General features: G+C 39.1%; 1 protein-coding gene across 2 annotated transcripts in view; it reads left to right on the top strand.

Annotated features, from left to right (window-relative positions):
• Positions 1 to 19103, top strand: part of kif21b (kinesin family member 21B) — an 82938-nt gene extending 63835 nt beyond the window's left edge. Inside the window, exons 30-34 of one of the 2 annotated variants that reach the window (XM_042501059.1) lie at positions 170 to 287; positions 812 to 982; positions 7685 to 7884; positions 9556 to 9693; positions 11646 to 19103. In XM_042501059.1, the coding sequence (XP_042356993.1) occupies positions 170 to 287; positions 812 to 982; positions 7685 to 7884; positions 9556 to 9655 (589 nt within the window). In that variant the 3' untranslated portion in view covers positions 9656 to 9693; positions 11646 to 19103. The remainder of the gene's footprint in view (positions 1 to 169; positions 288 to 811; positions 983 to 7684; positions 7885 to 9555; positions 9694 to 11645) is intronic. The other variant, XM_042501069.1, reaches the window with a different exon arrangement.
• The last annotated feature ends 518 nt before the right edge of the window (positions 19104 to 19621 follow it).

Genomic DNA, 19621 nt, shown 5'->3' with positions numbered 1-19621 from the left:
ATGAATTTCTTTGCTTGAATTCCTTTGCTGCCTGTGTGTGTGTGTGTGTGTGTGTGTGTGTGTGTGTGTGTGTGTGTGTGTGTGTGTGTGTGTGTGTGTGTGTGTGTGTGTGTGTGTGTGTGTGTGTGTGTGTGTGTGTGTGTGTGTGTGTGTGTGTGTGTGTGTGTAGGATGCAAGGAATGGGGAAGCTGACAGGCCACATCGGCTCTGTCATGTGTTTGACAGTGGGACAGTCTCTGCTGGGCAAAGACCAAGTAATCACTGGCTCCAAAGACCATTATGTCAAGGTACCACAAAACACACACACACACGCAGACTACACTTGAGTGTCACAGACACAGACACAGTGTTTCCAACAGAGCTGGAATCAATATGTGGTGGTAGCTGATGACGGTGGGGCTGGGGGGTAGCAATGAACTGTTCACTTTCACTTTCACTGTTCCTGACATAATGCTGCTCCGTCTGTGCTCAGAGTGTGTGTATATATATATATATATATATATATATATGTATGTATGCATGTATGTATGTGTATATATATATATATAATATATATATATATATATATATATATATATATATATATATATATATATATATATATATATATATATATGTTGTATGTATGTATGTATATATATGTATATATATAAAATATCACTCCTGATGAACAGTACAACTGTCCAAAACTATACAATCAGTATTTAGTGGCAGATATTTTACTTGTAGCAGGCCACCTAAAATTCATGAATGTGTGGGAAACACTGAGACACATCTTTTTACAGGCTCCTCCTCCCTTTTCTATTCTCAGGTGTTTGACGTGGCAGAAGGAACTCTGGGTAATGTAGGACCAGCTCATAACTTCGAGCCGCCCCATTACGACGGCATTGAGTGTTTGGCCGTACAGGGAGACGTGCTGTTCAGCGGGTCCAGAGACAACGGCATCAAAAAATGGGATCTGGAGCAGCAGGAACTCACTCAGGTGTGTGCGTGTGCCTGCATGAAGAGTGTGTGTTTTTGTTCAGATGTGTGTTTGTTGCTGATGCAGATGGGGCTTTTCCCTAGAACCGAAAACACGTCTCTTTCTGAAACTTGCCAAGGGTTATTTAATATGAGGCTGCGTTTGTTGTATGTTCCTACTCTGCAGGTCAGTGAGGTCAGCAGGTTCAAGTTAAGCAGGAAGCTGAATGTTTTTATATTCATGTGGATGTTGAGTTCAGACATCAAAGTTTAACACCCTGGCTGTGCTTCAGCGCCGTTCCTGATGTTCTGTCCTGCGAGCCTGCAGATAGAATCTATCTTTCTGAGGCTATTAATTCATGATGTCTTGACCCTTATCTCGTGAGCAAGGCCATTTTCCACATGGTACATGTAGTGCAGAGAGAGTGCCAACATAGTATAAAGAGCTTTTCATTGTGGGAAAATGATCCCTATATGTAAGGATGCTATATTTATAGGACAGCTTCTGGTGTGGTGTAATGACTTTAATAATCCATTGATGTGATGATGTGACTGATTCTTTATGTAATTTATCAAGCATTGTGATCAAGGCTGTATTCAGACTGCCTATTTACTAGCATTGTGTGCATATTAAGCCAAAATGTAACATGACATGTAGTATGCAGTATGCATATCACAGGTCACAACAACTAGCTTTTCTTTTTCATGTAATCGTTTGTTAAAAGAACAATTCACAATTGTGACTAGGCACATGTCTGACATGAATGTAGAACTACATTTAAGCCTGCTAAGCTAACATTTGACATCACAAAGAGAGCAACGTTAACCCTAGCAGGCTTTCATTATGAAAACAACACGACATACAAAACTTAAATCTAATTAGGTGTTATATTTATTGTCATTAGGGACAGAGCAGAGAGGCACTTAGCCACTGGTGAACTGCTGCTATACAGTAAAGGTGGCTTGCTATTAGCTGTGCTGTTGTTTGCTTCCACATTCCATTATCGTAAACCGGCTTAGTATATGGCAAAACAGGACTAGGCGTTACGGAGAAAATTATATATCATATTTTTTAACAAATATCTCTGTTCATACTGTGGTGATATCAAAGGTTTGACTATTAGTGCTTTCACTAAATTTTAACACAATCAGATTTTTTATAATTATCAGCATTGTGGATATAATGACTTAGTGGGTAAAGGGAAATAATAGAACAGCTAGAACAGTCTGGTAAGTTCAGAAAATTACATCCAGTGCTTTCCACAGAATTACTATGTTGCTCTTAGAAGAAGAGAGTCGCATTTTTTTGTAAGTGAATGCAAACTCTTCGACAGCACAGTGAACGGTTATGTTTTACTTTTACTTTGTGCCTGACGTTCTGCTGCTTGGTCGTTGCCTGGAGTAGACTCTGCATTCCAACAGTGTGATGCTATATATAACCAAATGCTTAATATCTCCAGTCCAGCCCCAAGAGCTGGAAAGTCTGGGTCTCACCAGAGTTACTTCAATCTATTCTGAGGGGTACATGGATGTTTTTCAGGTCAGTTCATCCAGTAGTTGTTGAGTTATTTCAGAAAGATCGATTGGCATTTTTAGCCAAGAGGTGTGGCTCTTGGGATGGCAAACATTTAAAGCTTTTCAGATGTGAAGATTTGCTGCTGTTATTAGTTTATTCCATTATAAAATAACAATTGGTAGGAAAAAACAAGCAATTTAAGGAGATGTCATCTTGGGGTCTCTGATCTTTTTTATACATGCTAAAATGATGAATTAAAGTATGAAATAATTAAGAATCATAATAACCATGAGTTGCGGCTCTGCTGGAGACATTTGATAGATGATGAAAAATATCATAGTCATGGCATATGGCCATACAGTCCCTTTAGCGACTGTATTTTACCCGTTATCTGACACTGGCTTGGCTGTGACAGTTAAAAACTGTGCTGCCCGTTGAGCACTCAGCTGGCAGACAGGTCTCTTCATGTCTCCCTTTACCCTGAGTGCTCTCTCCTCAGAGAAAGTCAACAGAGTGCCGTCATGTGTAATGTGGCAGGAAAGCACTGTGTCAACACCAGAGCATTAGGGCCCACACACATCACACAGAGCCACAGGTTCCTGAGAGGAAAGTCATTGTGTGTGTGCCTTTGTATGCATGTGTTGACTCCTGAGGTGTCTCTGGTGTATCCTCAGTTGCCGCTGCATATGTTAATAATGCATAATAATGCACCTTGTGGGTGGATGTGGCGCACTTATTTGCATGCACAGTAATATGCATATTAAGCAGCACTTTTTTGTTGTTGTTCTATTTAGCCTTTGTTTATCCGCACAGAGAAAACAAGAACATAAGACATTATTATTTCCATTCAAAGGCTGAATTAAATCAGCTCGGTCTGTGCTGCGGTCTGCGGCATATGACCTTAACCTCATTTGTGAAGCAGCCAACACAATCCATTTTACAGCCTCTCTAACTCAGTAGTCTCTGTCTAATTGTGTAATAGGATCAAATTGTGGCTTGGGGTACAATAGAATATATTACAGTAGACTCTGCCTCCTCCAGGATTGCTGCTGCGAGCTGTTCTGCTGCGACCCCTGTGTTAAAATGCATACGCTATAGTGTGTTTCTTGGGGGAATATGTGAAGCAATTTGTTTATAATTACTCAACACTGTAGTTTAATGAATCCCAGTTGTTTGATAAATAATATACCTTCCAGAAAACAATTTCAACTTTGTGTGTGTTTTACTGGTTTGCCCGCATGTTTCTTATGCAACTGTTGCTGCAGTGTGGCGATGCTCTCCATGAAGTGTTGCAAAGCTGTGACACATTTTTACCCACTGGTGTGAAGTTGTTACAGAACCCGAGGTAGATGTAATATATGTGAAACTTTGTCTTTATTTTTTGTAGTGACTGTTCCCCTCTCACAGCTTTTATTGCACTTCCAACTCCCTGTGGATTTGGGGGCAGTAGAGAAAACTGCGTCTCCAAAGGTTTCCTTCAATTTTTACTTTTTTTTTTGATTAGGAAGGATTTATAATTTCTCAACCTTTTCTGGCCTATAGATCCCAAGTTGGAGTTGTCAAGTTGTCATGGAGGAAGCTCCAAAAAGAGTATACTGAAATGGCACTATATTTCAAACCAAAGCAGCGTTTCTCAAAGAATTAGAATCTGTTTGTAGTGGTAGCTGACATCAGGGGTAAGGGTCGGGTCAAATTTCTATTTTTGTTATATCGTGTGTGTGTTCCTTTTTTTAATCATTCTGTGTCCCCATTTTTGCAAGTCCGTGAACGCAGCACAGGTAGAACTCATCACAAGTTCTTTTTGAGTTGGAGGGTGGATAATCGATCTCCTAATGAATGTTCCAGCTCCAAAAATATAAAAAAGAATACATGGCAGAAGGTGCTTTAATCATGGCCGCCATGATAAAATGACTGTGTTTAATCCCAAGAGACCCCTGGGACAGCTGGTGATCTCGATCAACATTACCGTCTTTAAGGGCCTGTAGCGCTCTCATGTTTTAAACTAGCACACATAGTGGTATCATGTGAAACTAGACAAGGCATCCATTGGTAACAACCATGTTGTGATAGCTTATCTGGAAGGGGCTAAATATCAGTCCAAAGTTAATTGCCAGATTTTGGCAAAGGAAAATCTGGCATATTCACAACTCTCACCTCAAGATATCTAAATGAAAATGGTCTCTCTCCGGTACCCACGAGCCTCCCCTTTACAGATGTGCGCACTCAGTGTTAGTGTGATGCTTTTTGTCAAAAACTTTGCAGTTTTTAAATGCAGTATAAATATGTTATTTTCACCTGTTCCAAAAAGGGTGTATTTGAATACTTCTGCATACTGGATCCCTAAGCAGTCTCAGAATGGTATAACTTGGGTATGAATAGAAAGCCGAGACTCTAGTGGACTCATTGAGACCTGTTTTATTAATGTGTAAGGATGTAGTTGGATCCTTTTTTTAGACCTTACCTTCCTGTACCTAGGATAATCACAGCATCATGAAACTTTACAGCTACATACTAGAGACCCCGAGCATTCAGAGGATGGATAGCTTTTGCTGTGGTATTCTGGAGGGATCTTGATCTTTGATTTTTATCAATTCTCGAGTGGTAAAAAAAAAAGGTTAAATTTTTGACCAAATCTGTGTAACAAATGGAGCTAAGAAATAGTAATAACTTCATCTAGCTTTGCACATAAATTAATGATCTTCACATAAATCAATAGCATTGTTTATATAGTCACCAAACATTGTTTCTTTTCCAATGTGTCCATTTTTGTCAAAAGTTTGACATTTTTATGTCTAAATGGATAGTACCAGCAGGACAATGTGTCCTCTCAAATAGTTCTTTTTAATCTTGTACTGTGAATCATAAATTCTCGAGAGCTACTCAGTCATGCTGTTTTTATATATACACCTTTATTTATACAAAGAAATGTGATCTCTGCACTAGATTATATAGTGCATAGCAAATTATAGCTATTTGAATAATTTCACTCACAGTATTCAATCATTTTCAGCTCAGACTATTGTACCATAAGAAGCACTGAACAGAAAACAACTTGGAGCTTCGCTTCAAGGTGAAGTCAACCTTCAGTGAAATAATAATGATTTATTTATTTATTTATTTTGCTCAGAAAGCAGCTTTTATTTTGTGGGTTCTCGGTTTAGATCACAAATAGGGCTGATATAGACTTGCAAATGAGGAATAGATATAGAATTTATAACTTACTGCCTTCCTATAAAAATCAGAGAGAGCAGACTTACTGCAAACTGCAGTGTGGAAAACATACACAGAAAGAAAAACAAATTAGTATGTGAGGTACCTGAAACAATAATGGAACTATATTTGCAGTGTTACTTGGATTGAAACCTAATCTCAAAATGCAACATGAAAATAATTAATGACAGAAGCAATAAAACAGGACATGAAAAAAACAGATAAATGTAGGAAAAGTTATCTCCCTGTGCATGTGTTCCTCTGTTTAGAGTTAAATTAATCTGCAGCCCTGTTAGTCGAGATAAACAGAATTAAAAAAAACAAAAAACAACAGCAGCAAAACCCAAAGTGTTGGCATGATAAAAGTTGTTTGAACCGTGTGTAAATCCATATTGCTTATTGTATGTTTGTTCTGCATTTTAAGACTGATTGTATTTACCATCTCACCTCTGCAGTGATGCGGCATCGTAGACACAGTATTTCACTTTAATGCCTATTTGCTGGCAACCGCCATGGCAGAGGCATTATGTCTTTTGGGTTTTCTGTCCATCCCATTCTTGTGAATGTGATATCTCAGGAATGCCTTTAGTGATTTTTTTAAAAGTTTGTCACAAATGTCAACTTGGTCTCAAGGATGACCTGATCAGATTTTGGTGGTCAGAGGTCAGTGTGAACTCACATCAGTCCCATTCTTGTGATATTTCAAGAATATCTTGAGAGAATGTTGTCTAATTTGGCACAAAGGTCCATTTGGACTCAAGTATGAACTGATTAGATTTTGGTGGCCATAGGTCAAAGGTCAAGATTACTGTGGCCTCGTTTGTCCCATTCTTGTGGATGAATATTACAAGAGTACCTTGAGGGATTTTTTTTAGATTTGGCACAAACGTCCACTTGGACTCAAGCATGAACTAATTAGAATTTGGTGGTCAAAGGTCACTATGACTTCACAAAACATGTTTTTGGCCATAACTCAAGAATTCATACATGAATTATGATAATAGGATAAAATGATGAAGTGACAATTTATATCCAAAAAGGTCAAAGGTCAACTTCACTGTGACTCAGGAACAGAAGGGGAGACATTTGGTCAGATACTGAATGGATTACACTTGAAAGTGTGGTAATTGTGTAGATCCTCTGTGCTGCTGGGGGAATATGTGTGTGAAGTATCCGTGTTTTAGAATTTGTAGCTTCTTTGCAGCAATATCTGTAGTTGAAGCTTTATCCGTTGTCATGGCTATATACAAGTCTAAATGGATATGGATATAAACGGTAACACCAACTTAAGTGTGATGTCAGTTAAGAAGCTATTTGTCAAATGCTTTTTGTTTTTTTTTTTTGGCATGTTGCAGTTTGTTCCTGGCAGCAGGAGTGTGGAGATGAGCTGCAGGAACAATTAATCCCATACAGTAGCAGAAAATAGTACTGTTTGAATCTCTTTAATGTCATATAGATTTTAGGTGTGCCTACTGGTCTGAAATTACCCCAAAATTAACCTTCACCCTTTGTCAAATTCTTGCTCTGGAATTTGAAATAAAGACAGCTAAGAACACTTCTGACCAACTTTTATGATTCTCCACAGTGGTTGCCACAAATACATGTTTTCCCTTTCTTTGCCATTTCTCTCCAGTTCCTAACAGCTGCTTGTGTCAGCATGATTGTCTTAGTAAAAATAAGACAGATAAATCAGTCCATGAATCATATTTTGAAGCCATTTTAAAATAATGAACACGCAGACAGATAAGCTAAGAATAACTAAGGTATTGTGTCTAAAAACAGCATTACTAACTATGTTGCCCAGCTACCATGAACATATTCCATTGAGGAAATAAATTGCTCTACTGGCAGTGATTTACACCCATTAAGAGTGAAACACTGTTTTTAGACCGCAATAACCCAGATGACTCACATTCCTGTAATTTTGTTTGCAAAAATATGAGATGTAATATCTTTTATCTATCTCTGACTTTATATCTCTCTGCTTTAACTCCACAGCAAATTCCCAACGCCCATAAGGACTGGGTGTGCGCTCTGGCATACGTCCCAGGCCGCCCCATGTTGCTGAGTGCCTGTCGGGGCGGCATGCTTAAGGTGTGGAACGTAGACAATTTCACCCCCATTGGAGAGGTCAGAGGTCATGACAGCCCCATCAATGCCATATGTACCAACTCAAGGCAGATCTTCACTGCCTCCAGGTAAAAGCATTTCAAAATAAGTTCTCGACTGTAACACCACTTATCTAAAAATGTTTCCTATTGCAGTACTGTAAGAAAGAGGCATCCATCAAGCGTTATTTATTTTATAATAGTTATTTATCGGAGGGGATTAAGAGGCAAAAAAACTTTATTTCCTCAAATTTCTTTAAAGGATTATAACCTTTGTTGAGAGTGAAAGAAAAACCTTCATATCTTTATAAATGCCATTCATATATTATTTATTGACAGCAATTTACTGTTATTTTAATGTGCGTACACTAAATCAGTCAGCTTTTGTTATACACAAGAATCAAAAGAGAAGACAAAAGTGACAATGAACTGATCCTGCCAACTGGTCAGTCTGTATAATATCTCATTCGTGTTGTTTTATTATTTTCCAAAAACTATTAAAAACATAATTTATAAATCCTGGGTTAACCGTCTGCTGCTCCTGAATGTGTAAAGGGGACTGCATACAGTGCTGGAGGCTAGGGTGGTGTTCAGTCCAATGAAAGTTGCTCAGTGGTGCATGAAGGCAAAAATGATCAACTTCTGCGTATAAAATTACTCATATTTTCTGTGCTGCTTTCACATCACTGGGCCCAGCTCCTTCCAGTATAGTGCTCTGCTAACATGAATGGGGATAAAATACTTTGGGTGGCTCTTCATGATTTTTCAAATGTTATCTGTCCAAATGTATCAAATCCAGATAGTCAAACGAGTCATTTCATTTCAAAAACGTTTTTTTTTGGGCATCACATGATAGACTTGGAAGTTGTAATTCCATTGTTTGGCCACTACGAATTGGCATCAAAGCATGGCGTACTCTCTGGGGGGTTTTGCAATTAATCACAAATACTCACAAGAGCACTGAGTGTGCTTGTTAATCCATGCCTGAAAATAGTCCCCCACAGATGCAGTCTTTACTACTCTTTAAAACTACAGTGCTGCTGCTGTTTAAGGAAATTACTTAGCCCAGTTTTTAAGATTTGTATCATCAGCAGATGGGCTTGGAGCTCAGAGCCATAGACAAGGTAAGGAAGTCAGAAAGTATTAAGCAATGAACTAATGTGTTGTTGGTTTTAACTTTTTGTTGATTTTTTTGAGAACAGCAAAAATATAGGCTAATACAAGTCTCATCTGAAGGGTGGTTGGAGATTTGAGAGTTGAGAGCAGGAGAACACAAGGTTAATATTTTTGTGTTTGGAGAGGTGCAGAGAGAGGGAAAATGGCTGTGAAATAATGGATTATGATTCATGATTCTTGTTTCATCTCGAGCACTAATGTGCAAGTGTGTGTCAAACTCAGAGAGGGTCATACTGCATCCTGTTTCTCTCCAAATCTTTTTTTTGCTGAGCTCATAGCTGCATCAGACAGGGATAATGGTTGTTTACACTTTTTATGTACCTGAGCAGGACATTCTGCAGTGTGTTTTTTTTTTTTTGTTTTGTTTTGTATTTTTTTTTCACTTCACATTTAGCTGGTGGGCTTTCAAGGAAGTTGACTAACCTCCTCTTCTCACTCTCTTGTTTCATCACTTCTTTAATCTTTATCATCTCCTCCATCATCTTTTCTGTGACAAATATTTCCCCTTTATTGGTCTCTTAAACTCTGCCTTCCCAAACCTCTCCTCCTGTTCTTCCCTTCCCTCTTCCTCTTCGTCGACCCCAGTGACTGCAGGGTGAAGTTGTGGAGCTATGTGCCAGGTTTGACCCCATGTCTTCCTCGACGGGTCCTGGCCATAAAGGGCCGAGCCACCAGCCTCCCATGATTGCCTCTTCTCCACTCAACCAACCCTCCCTTCCTCTGGTACTCTTTTAACTAATTTCCACCTTCCTCCCTTGCTCCGTTTTCTTTTCTCTTTTATTCTCTTTTATTCACATTGCAAGCTCATGTTTCAGGCTCATGATTCTAGTCCCCCTCCTGTTCAGACAGATTCCAGGCCAACCTGAGTCTGCATCAGGCCAATAACAACCTGTAATATAATGCTTGAGACAACAACTGACCACTTGTAAAGCTTTTGTGTTTCACGCAAACTCTCTGACTCTATTTTTGGCTTGTGCAATCTCTACGGTGAACGTAAACCTAGCCTATGAGAGAGGCGCGCCATTGAGGCATTTTAAAAACAACCAAGATGACTGCAGCTGATGTAGAATTTTCTCTGATGGCCAAAATGACAACACTGGTTCACAGACTTAATTGACTACATTCACCAATAAGTTCCTAAGTTTTTCCTTGAATTTGTTCTTAAGAATAGGAAGAGGGGGTATAGATGGTGGAAGGTGGACTATTTAACCCAGTGTTTCTGTAAGTTATTAATAACTTAACATGAAAGCTGCTTTGTCACTTTTTGTCCCATATACCCAAACCTCCTTAATTTAAATCCTGTAATATCATATAGCTGTGGAATTAAAGAAACCAAAATAATCAATTACATTTCACAGACATGTTAAAATGTGTGTGAATTCTGTTCTTACCTAAGAACACACCCCAAATAAGGATAAGTCTTAAATAATAAGTAATAAGTCTTAAAACTGCATAAGTCGCTCTTAAGAAAGCATTTAGTGTGTATCTAAAGCCATTTTGATCTACGGCCATTGATGATGTCCTTAGGAAATTGAAAATAAACTGAGAGGTTCCAGACAAAATTACAATTGCGATTTGGACTGGTGATGTTAGGGTAGCTACAGAAAGCCATTAGTTAGCTTAGCATAAAGCCCAAAAACAGAGGAAATAGCTAGCCTGGCAGGGTATTGTCCGGCATGTAACGCTCCTAACTATTACAGCTTGGCGTTTGCACACTTCAGTTTTCATTGGGATAAACCAATTCAGAGTCAGAATCAAAATCAGAGACCGGTTTTATTGCCAGTACATTTAAATATACAAGGAATTTGACTTGGTGTTTTGGTGCAAAACATTAACATAAAGGAAGAATGAAAAATATTGAATTTAAATAGTATAAGAGATAAAAAAAAAAAATATAGAGAGAGGCAATTTAGAAATATAAAATGAAAAAACAATATAAAGAACACAAAATGTATGGACAAAAGGTGCAATTGAGATGTAATTTCATAATTTGTGAGGTTTAGAGGTACCATTAGGTTGATTTTGTCACCTTTGGTCAGAGCCAGGCTAGCTTGCTCTGATCTCATGCTGCTTCATATTGTTTGTCACATGAGTGGTGTCACTTTTCTCATCTAACTCTGGGAAAGAAGTGCTTTTCTTGAAAAGTGGAACTATTTAACACCTTCAGCATTGTCCTTTCAGACAGCATGCACTCAATTGACATTTCACTTTTGCTAACACCAACTTAAGAGCACAGCCAACTTCTTTCACCAATGTTAATGAAAAACGTGATGCTGTCCTGGGTATTGTCTAATAGAGGTACATGGTGTTATGATCAGCACTGTGGGAATGTGCTGGAAAGTGAAAATTAAATTGCCCAGTCAGTTGGGAATAAAGTTGTGGGCAGGTTGATTAGATTTACTTGTTGCAGAGTTTATGAATCATTACATCACTTCCCTGAGAGGTTGGAGAGGTGTTTTTTTTTTTACTGATATCATGAGAGGGGTCTTCAATGAAGTGTGTGTATGTGGGCATGTGTGTGTGAAGGGCACTTTTAAGTCAGTCTCTTTGTGTTGAATCTGTTTGGGTTGTTTTGAAAGTGTAGACTGCCTGATTGATGTTTGCCGGGCTCTCCTGGCTTTCCCTTTGCTCATCATCCCACCCCTCTCTTTGTCTCTCTCTCTGCCTGTCTGTAGCGACAAGACTGTGAAGATCTGGTCGTCAAAGGTGTGGAGGAAGAGGTGACAAACTAAGCGGTTCTTTCGTCAGCCATCTTTAACTTCAGCCACTGATCTGTGACCTGCTCACTTCTAGCAATGAGACAGAGAATGCCATTTTTCAAGCAATCATGGTGTTTTTTTTCTTTGTCGAGGTGCAAAAGGACGAAGCCGAGGCGGAGTATGTATTCAAAGGCCTTTCACTTTTTCTTTTTCTTTTTTTTTTTTTTTTTTTACTGCCAGTTTGAAAGTGCCATTCAGATGTGATGCGACTCGGACGAGATAAATCTCCCCAGCCGTGGAATCACTAAGCTTGAACAATTTCTCTCTCCAGACATGGAAACTACCACAGGCTTGTATTAAAAGGAGAAGACAAAGTGTCCTGTTTCACCAAGGTTTCAGAATCCTTGTTGAACAGCAAGAAATGGATTTGTGTCTTTTGACTGAAAGTCATGACACATGCTGAATTTAAATCCCAGAGGGACATTAACTAAAAATAAGGACATCTATTTTCTCCTGTCCCTCTATTGAGGACATCAGTGTTCTGATTCTGAAGACATTTGAGGGTCATGCATTGAGTTGTGGTGGACAATTGCTGATCTTGGATCACTGGAAAGTTACATAAAACACCACTTGATTTTCTTTTTTTTTCTCCGGAAACGCCCTCCAATCACTTTTAGTTCAAATCACTCTCAGTATATCAATGAAACTTTATTGCATTCCACAAGTCGTGTTAATTTTTTTTAATGACTTTTACTAATTTATTATTCTCCCTACCTCAGTTGTTTTGGACTTTGGCGTGAGGTGGGAGGAAACATTTTTACGGGTCTCTGTGGACAAACACCTGGTGCTTGACATTTTGATGTCTTTATTTAATGCCTGGCTCTTCATCTCTGTGTGTGTCCTCTGTGGCCCTCTGGCTATAAGACTGTCTAGCTGCTGACCCTGCAAACAGGAAAGCACACGTCCAGCAGCACAGCTAAGGTAGCACTGGCTCCCAGAGGATCTGACCGGATTTTAATATCTGCTCTGTAAAGTGCTAACTACGGCAAAAAGAAAACGCCCCTGCAGATGCACATGACACAAACATACCTACAGCACACACTCCTGAGACATTCGTGAGTCGGGTACTCCGCTGAGGCCAAAGTGCCAGATCATTATCTCAGCCATCCTACAATAATGCGGCCCATACCTGCCATTTATCCTCCACGCAAATGGTAATATGAGCCCTACCAGCCCCCCTCTTGCCTGCTTTCAGCCTCTCTCTGATCTTTAAGATAAGCGACTGTATCAGACTGACTAGCCTCACTGAAGAGTCCACCTCTTTCCCAGCTACTGAACTTCTCTGGGAAGCCAATTTAATTAGAGGTCTCGCAGCTCCACCAGCTGCTTTTCAGGCAAGATTACTTGGGTGAAAGTAGGTCATAACTGAGAGGGATTTCTTATTAAAATCCCAATTTTTTTCTTCCACCCACTATTTGCTGCTACATGTAAAGAGCGGGAGAAACTTCCTGTACCCGTGCACTGATGTACAAATCTGTTTATGTAGTGGATTATGTGTGTGGGCAACACACACACACACACACACACACACACACACACACACACATATGCACATACTTTGGACACACACAAACACAAGATTTCAGTGGATGTTTCGGTTATCCATCTTGCCTGATAGGTCTTGGCATCTCTCACTGTTTTGATTTAGTGTCTCTTTAATGAAACAAATTTAGCACTGCACTGACACACACATTATGTGCATATAGTCACACTCCTACAGGCAACAGTAATAACCCGAGTCTTAAAAGTCAGTTCAAGTGTCTTTTTGTTCTGAAAACAGATGAGAACAAGCATTCAAATCACTTTCAGTTTATGAACTTCGTTTGTATCAGTTCAAAATGAAATGAAGCATTTAAAAGCTTTTTTTCCTGCAGACATCTTAAGGTGTGTTCATACCAAAAAAAGAAGCGAAATTTTCACATTGCGTTTCTCACAGAAATTCGATGCTGGAATGTGTTTTGGAGTAATTTGCAGTTGGTGAATATTTACCCCATACCATCACTGCAGCACATTACCATTTTACTCCTCTTGTTTTTTACTTTCCACTATAAAAGATCAACTTAAATTACTTAGCATTTTGCTGATAAGAAACAGAATAAAAGCGCTTAGACAAGTCACAAATACATCTTTTTACAACTTACCATTGGGTAGTCCCATCGCTTCATGGATCTCCGAGCCCTCTCCTTTTTTGTTATGTCGCTGAGTGGTAGAGCTCCAGGTTGGATTACTAACAGCGACGTTGTTTGTCCTCCATATTTGATTCTCTGTAATGTCAAGACAATCTCAGTTAGATTGCAATGCTGATGGGCTTTCGTGGCGCAGTAGCATGCAAATTTCTCACTAAGTCTGAAAAATTTCAACTCATGAATACGTGAATAGCACAGATTTCACCTGCTTGGCTTGTCTGCAACAAATTTGCGTCTTAAAGGGAAACACCACCATGATCAATCATCAACCAATCATATATTTATCAAATGGAATTTTACAACGTACAACTCCAGTTAAACGTGACCTACCCTCGGTCAAAGCCAGAAACCAGAGAAGTAAGTCTCAAACTTGTGATGTCCTCAAGTAGAAAGTCTGGAGCTGCTCCTTAGACGATGAATGGTAACCTGATTTTGTGTGCTCACAAAATGTTTGTTCTTTTTTTCAATCCCAATTTAAGCTTTATTTTATTGCAGTGTTGTCAGTTCTGAAACAGAAAATGTACCCATACACTCAGAAAATCCCCCTGGGTGCTCTCAGTGTCATTTGTAACACCTTTCCCTTCTCATGGTCTGTGGCCCAGCTCCAGATGTTATGACATCACAAATTTAAGTACTCTAATTTTTGGGTTTGAAAGAGAGAGATGTTCATCTTTAGTAATATTTTAGACTGTCTTAGGCTATAGGAATAGCAGAGATGAAGTTTGAAAATGGGCGTGGTTCCTCTTTGAGATGTAATCTTGCGGTGCAAAATGCTCGCTTCACACTCGGTATGGACACACCATTAGAGCTTGATGAAAACATTCACCAGTTCTTGTCTGTAGTATCAAAATATCAAAGAACAGTTCAGTTTTGTTTAGAACCTAAATCTCAGTCCTTCTGTAAAAAAAAGGTCATGTAGTGTAGTGAAATTAAACAAAGCTTTCATCACAAAACAGCAGTCACAGGTGCTGTAGTCAGCTAATACTTTAAATGAACTTTCTGCAAACCTTCCTCTAAGAGAGAGTTTACAGTGCTGATTGTTGATGTAGCCAAAATGGGTTTAAAGCTGCTGACATTCTCCAAAAGCAATGATATGGGTTTTGGTTTTATATTGGGGAGGGGGGTGATTGAAAATGCGTGGATGTGGGTTGATTTGTTGAGGTGTTTTTTTTGTTGTAATAATTTGCCATGCTTAGAAACTCAGGTATGGATTGAAGGATAATTACAGTCATACTTAAGTCGTTACTTGACCCGTGAATTTAGGTAGCTCTTTTAATCGACCAAATGCCTTGTTTGAGAGATTTCTTTTTTCAACTTTGAGAAAAAAGGTACTATCCTGATTCATTCCTTTTTGTAAAGACAATTTCATGTTTTGCTTTTGATTCCCTTTACTTATGATCTATGTACTGTGCTTTTCTGTACAAAATGTACACATCTTAAATGACATCTTCCCAATCTGGCCAAAGCTGAAAGTCTTGCAACTCTGAGAAGATGTGCACTGATTTTTGACTATAACTACTTGTTTAAAATATGTATAAAATATGGAAATTGTATAGCAGTTAAACATGAGTGAGCGGTACAAAATGTGGTCAATAGAGAAATTAACCTCTATAACATAATGGGTTCTACTTTGACCTGTAGTCAGACTCCACTGGGCCCTTCACTGTACATTATGTATTTATCTGTGCTCATTAGCCAAACTGACCCTGCTCACCAGGTCTGTGGTGTGTTTCATGTGATAACAAAGCTAAGACAGCCTTTATTTCAGCTTTTCTTCTCTTCTCCAGTCTCCTTCTTATTGCTAGAGAAGATCTTTTAGTACTGTAGCTTTAGGCCCTCTCTTAGGTGCCCTGTGCTTGTACATTTGCTGAAGAGGATGCATGGTGTGAGTGGTGCTTATTGGTTGATTGGCCACCTCAAAACATAGCAACTTTGTTGCCAATTCCCCTTGCTATTGTCTGTCTGAATGTGTAACACTTAAGTGGGTTTCCTGAAAAAATCTTTGAAGAATTTGGCCTGTTGATTTAATCATTGACAGTCAAGTAAAATATGTAGCAAAGAATTCTGTGTACATCACAAAAATGCTTGCTTGGAAGATTTATTATAGCCAAGCAGAAGCCCTAAATTGTTTTCTGGTCTTGAATCAGCCCCACCCAAAGTTACCCCAAATTCTGAGGCTTGTATTCTGCCAATGTTAGCACCACTTCATTACTTGATAATGTGTAAATAGGTGTGTTAATATTGTAGAGGTGTGTGAGTCTAGGTTAACTGACGTCTTCCTCATCAGCTGGCCTCGGAGTATTCTCTGCAAGTTAAGATTTACATGCACTTTGGAGAATGAACACTGCTGTGAATACTCTGTGAACTGTTTTCCAAATAGGTATTAAGCCTAGTTTTAGACTTAGTTTACAAAGACAGAGTTTATGAGTCCAAGGCTAAGGCTGGAGTGCGAAACTTTTGACACGGTCACTCTCGACACAAGTGTATGACGTATGCTTGCAGGTGAACTTGCAGCATCCCACTCAACCCCAGGAGCACTCTCTAAGTCTTTTTTGGCTTGAATGCTCATTTTCTTTTTTATCTGGAGCATCCAGTGTTCTTGGATTTCTCTTAGGATTTTACGTCATATCTTCTGTCATACTCCTAGCTGTTGCTCCATCGCTGTGGTCTTCCCCCCTTGCCTTCCCCTCTATCTCAGGCTGGTTGACGTAAAATGCATCACTTCATTGCGCCAGTGTGGGTAAGTCAGCACAGACACTAGACACCTGGTGACAAATGCATACAACTCTTTGTAGATTAGAGACTAAAGTAGACTAAAATTGTGTGTACTTGTGTTTAGTCAGATTCATAATGCTTTGTATACGTCTGACTCTGTGGCACTGGGGGCACTTGCATGATCCTCTTTTCCACGCCAACAGTTAGCCATTAAACGTCTGTTTGCATATCGATTTTTATGCATCTGGCCCCAGAACTCTGGCATACTGCGAAATTCAGAGCGCTTCCCCTGGCAGCAATAGGTGTAATCAGCATTGTGTGAACTTGTTTGGCAGGGGCTTGAATGTAAAGGACATTCATTTCTATGTAAAAGTCCCGCACTCCAGCTTTAAAGCACTGAAAATTGTTCCAAACATCTTTTCAGCTCTACAGTAGGTTTAGAAATCAGTGATATTAATGTTTGTGCTGATACAGTATGTAAGAGCAGTCAAGACATAGAGAGTCCCTAGTATGTCCCTACCTGTAAAGTACCCTTTTTTCTAACAAATGAGAGGAATAATTTTCTTTTCAAAAGAGCGGCATGCACATTTCTGTAGACACTCAGGAGAGTCCATCTCCATCCTTATTTCCCTGGCTGTCTGCTGATATTTGGACATTTTTCATAATAATACTGACCACAAACAGGTCATATTACTCTGTGAAAGATATAATCGGACACAGAATGACAAGATCTGACCTTAATTTAATTCTACTGCAATAATCAACTGCAGAGAAATCTTACTCGATGAAATGTCCTTTGACACTAAATGTGCCATTGTTTGAGCATGTGGTATTGTTTGATCAATAACTCTCTGATTCCAAACTGGTACGCCAGATGGTAGGAATGTTCTATTTTAGGGTACCGAAGTCCCTTTTAACATCAAGTTTCAATTGGAAAGCTGTTTGACCAAAGCTAAAAATCACTTGAACAGCTGATGCCTTGCTTACTCTTTAAAGCCACTGTGTGAGTAATTAAAACTTTCTGACATGGGTTCCCCCTATAGGTAGTATTAATAAGTATTGTGACAAATAATAATGGACCCGCATATCTTACCTTGTGACACAGAAAAAACTGACTATTTGTTAGCTGCTTCCCACAACTGTTGCTATGGCTGTCAAGCTTTGCGTTCTTGCACAGAATTTATGTAGTTCACTGTAACAGTGGCAGATTTACCACCTCAAAGTCGAAAAAGGATTTTAGGATAAACATTAACCAATGAGTCTGGCAAAAGTAATTCTTTACATTTAGGTGGATATGCTGAAAGTGTTAATTTCTAGAACAAAGAGCTACTACCATTTCTTTAAACTTGGATATAGTTAGGGGTTAAACTGTGCTGGGGCTGAGTGGGGCTCACAAAGGCTCTGCCTGGGTAGCCGCCCACGTAGATGGAATTCCAATTCCAATTTTCTCAGCAGGCTGGCAGCCAGCAGCAGTACTGGATCTAACCTTTGTAACGGCAGCAACAGAAAGTTTGCTGATCCATTGGGGAGTTTGGATGGCCAGGGATCAATAAGTATGGTGCTCGCCTCTATTATTTTATATGTGCATTTTCAGCTGTAGTCTCCCAGTGGCTCCTCGCAAATTGCAGAAATTCAAAGCTTGACAAGTCCGCTGTGTGTGGGTTTAATGAATGGTCAGTTGCTAAATGCAAAACAAAGACTGCACCAATTTTTAAAGGCGGACAAAAAAGTAAATGCATAGTATCTGGTATTAGATATAGGCTACCAGTCAAACTGATTGTGTGATTACCACCTGTAGCATTTCCAGCCCGGCCCAACCATCTTATGACAGCCAGGACATAAAACCCAAGTAGTCAGCTCAGCTTCAGCCTTGTGCCTCAGCCAACAGGCCCTACTGCCTTAAAGAAACAGAATGTGTATGTAGGACATTGATAATCATTCACTTAATATCCAGAATCTGTAACAGACAATTCTGAAGATTGTAGATTGTCCTACAGATTGTGAAATTCTGTTCTTGGTCAGACGACGTCTCAGCTTACTTTATCAGTAAGGCTGAAAAGACTTTCAACTTTGCCTCAGGCTGCTAAGGGGATGGGATTGCATTTAGACACAATCAAGAGGGCACTTTACGGCTTTGCTGCTCGGCAGCGAATTGCTATCACACACCAACACAGGCAGCTGCTCAAGTAATTTTTCTCAAAGCATGTGTTATCATCTTGAGCAAATGGTAATACTATATGTGACAGTGTCTGTGAAATATGTACTCATGGGACATGAATGCAGGGTCAAAGGTCATTTGTGCCTTTTATTGCACAGACTACTCCCTCTTAAATGAGTGTAAATGTGTGTACAGTTTTTTTTAAATATAACAATGTGCATGTGGCCATGTAAAATATCTGACTGTAAATAATGTAAGTAAATATTTAATGAAGGACTCAACATTCCCTCAAGAAAATAAATAAGTTAAAAACAACTGCCCTTTATTTCCTTTGGTGTAAACATTATACCAAGTTTGGATCATGATGACATAATTGCGGGAGACTTATTTTCACAAGATCACACACACACACACACACACACACACTCCTGTGATCATCTAAATTATGTTTTATATGCCTCTGCACCGGCGACAGCCATAGCTAAAGATATTATGTTTTTGGTTTGTCCGTACGTATGTCCCATTTTTTTAATGCAATATCTTAAGAACGTCTTGAGGGAATTTCATGTAATGTCCACTTGGACTCAAGGATCAACTGATAAGAACTTGGTGGAAATACGTGAAACTTCAAGGTCACTGTGACCTCATCTGTCTCATTCTTGTAAATGCAATTATGAAATATTTGGTGACATACTATACTAAGACTTGCTTTTTTTTGTTTTCATGTTTTTCAGACCATACTATGGCATCTTTATGACATTTTCTGACATACTATACTACGATGTTTCGAAATTTTTGAACACATACCAGATTTTTTTTTTTACATTGATGAC

The sequence above is a fragment of the Plectropomus leopardus genome, chromosome 2 (assembly GCF_008729295.1).
Source record: "Plectropomus leopardus isolate mb chromosome 2, YSFRI_Pleo_2.0, whole genome shotgun sequence".
In the NCBI taxonomy this organism is placed as follows: Eukaryota; Metazoa; Chordata; class Actinopteri; order Perciformes; family Serranidae; genus Plectropomus; species Plectropomus leopardus.
The sequence above is the reverse complement of the archived record's forward strand: the minus strand, read 5'-3'. Positions and strand labels throughout refer to the sequence as shown.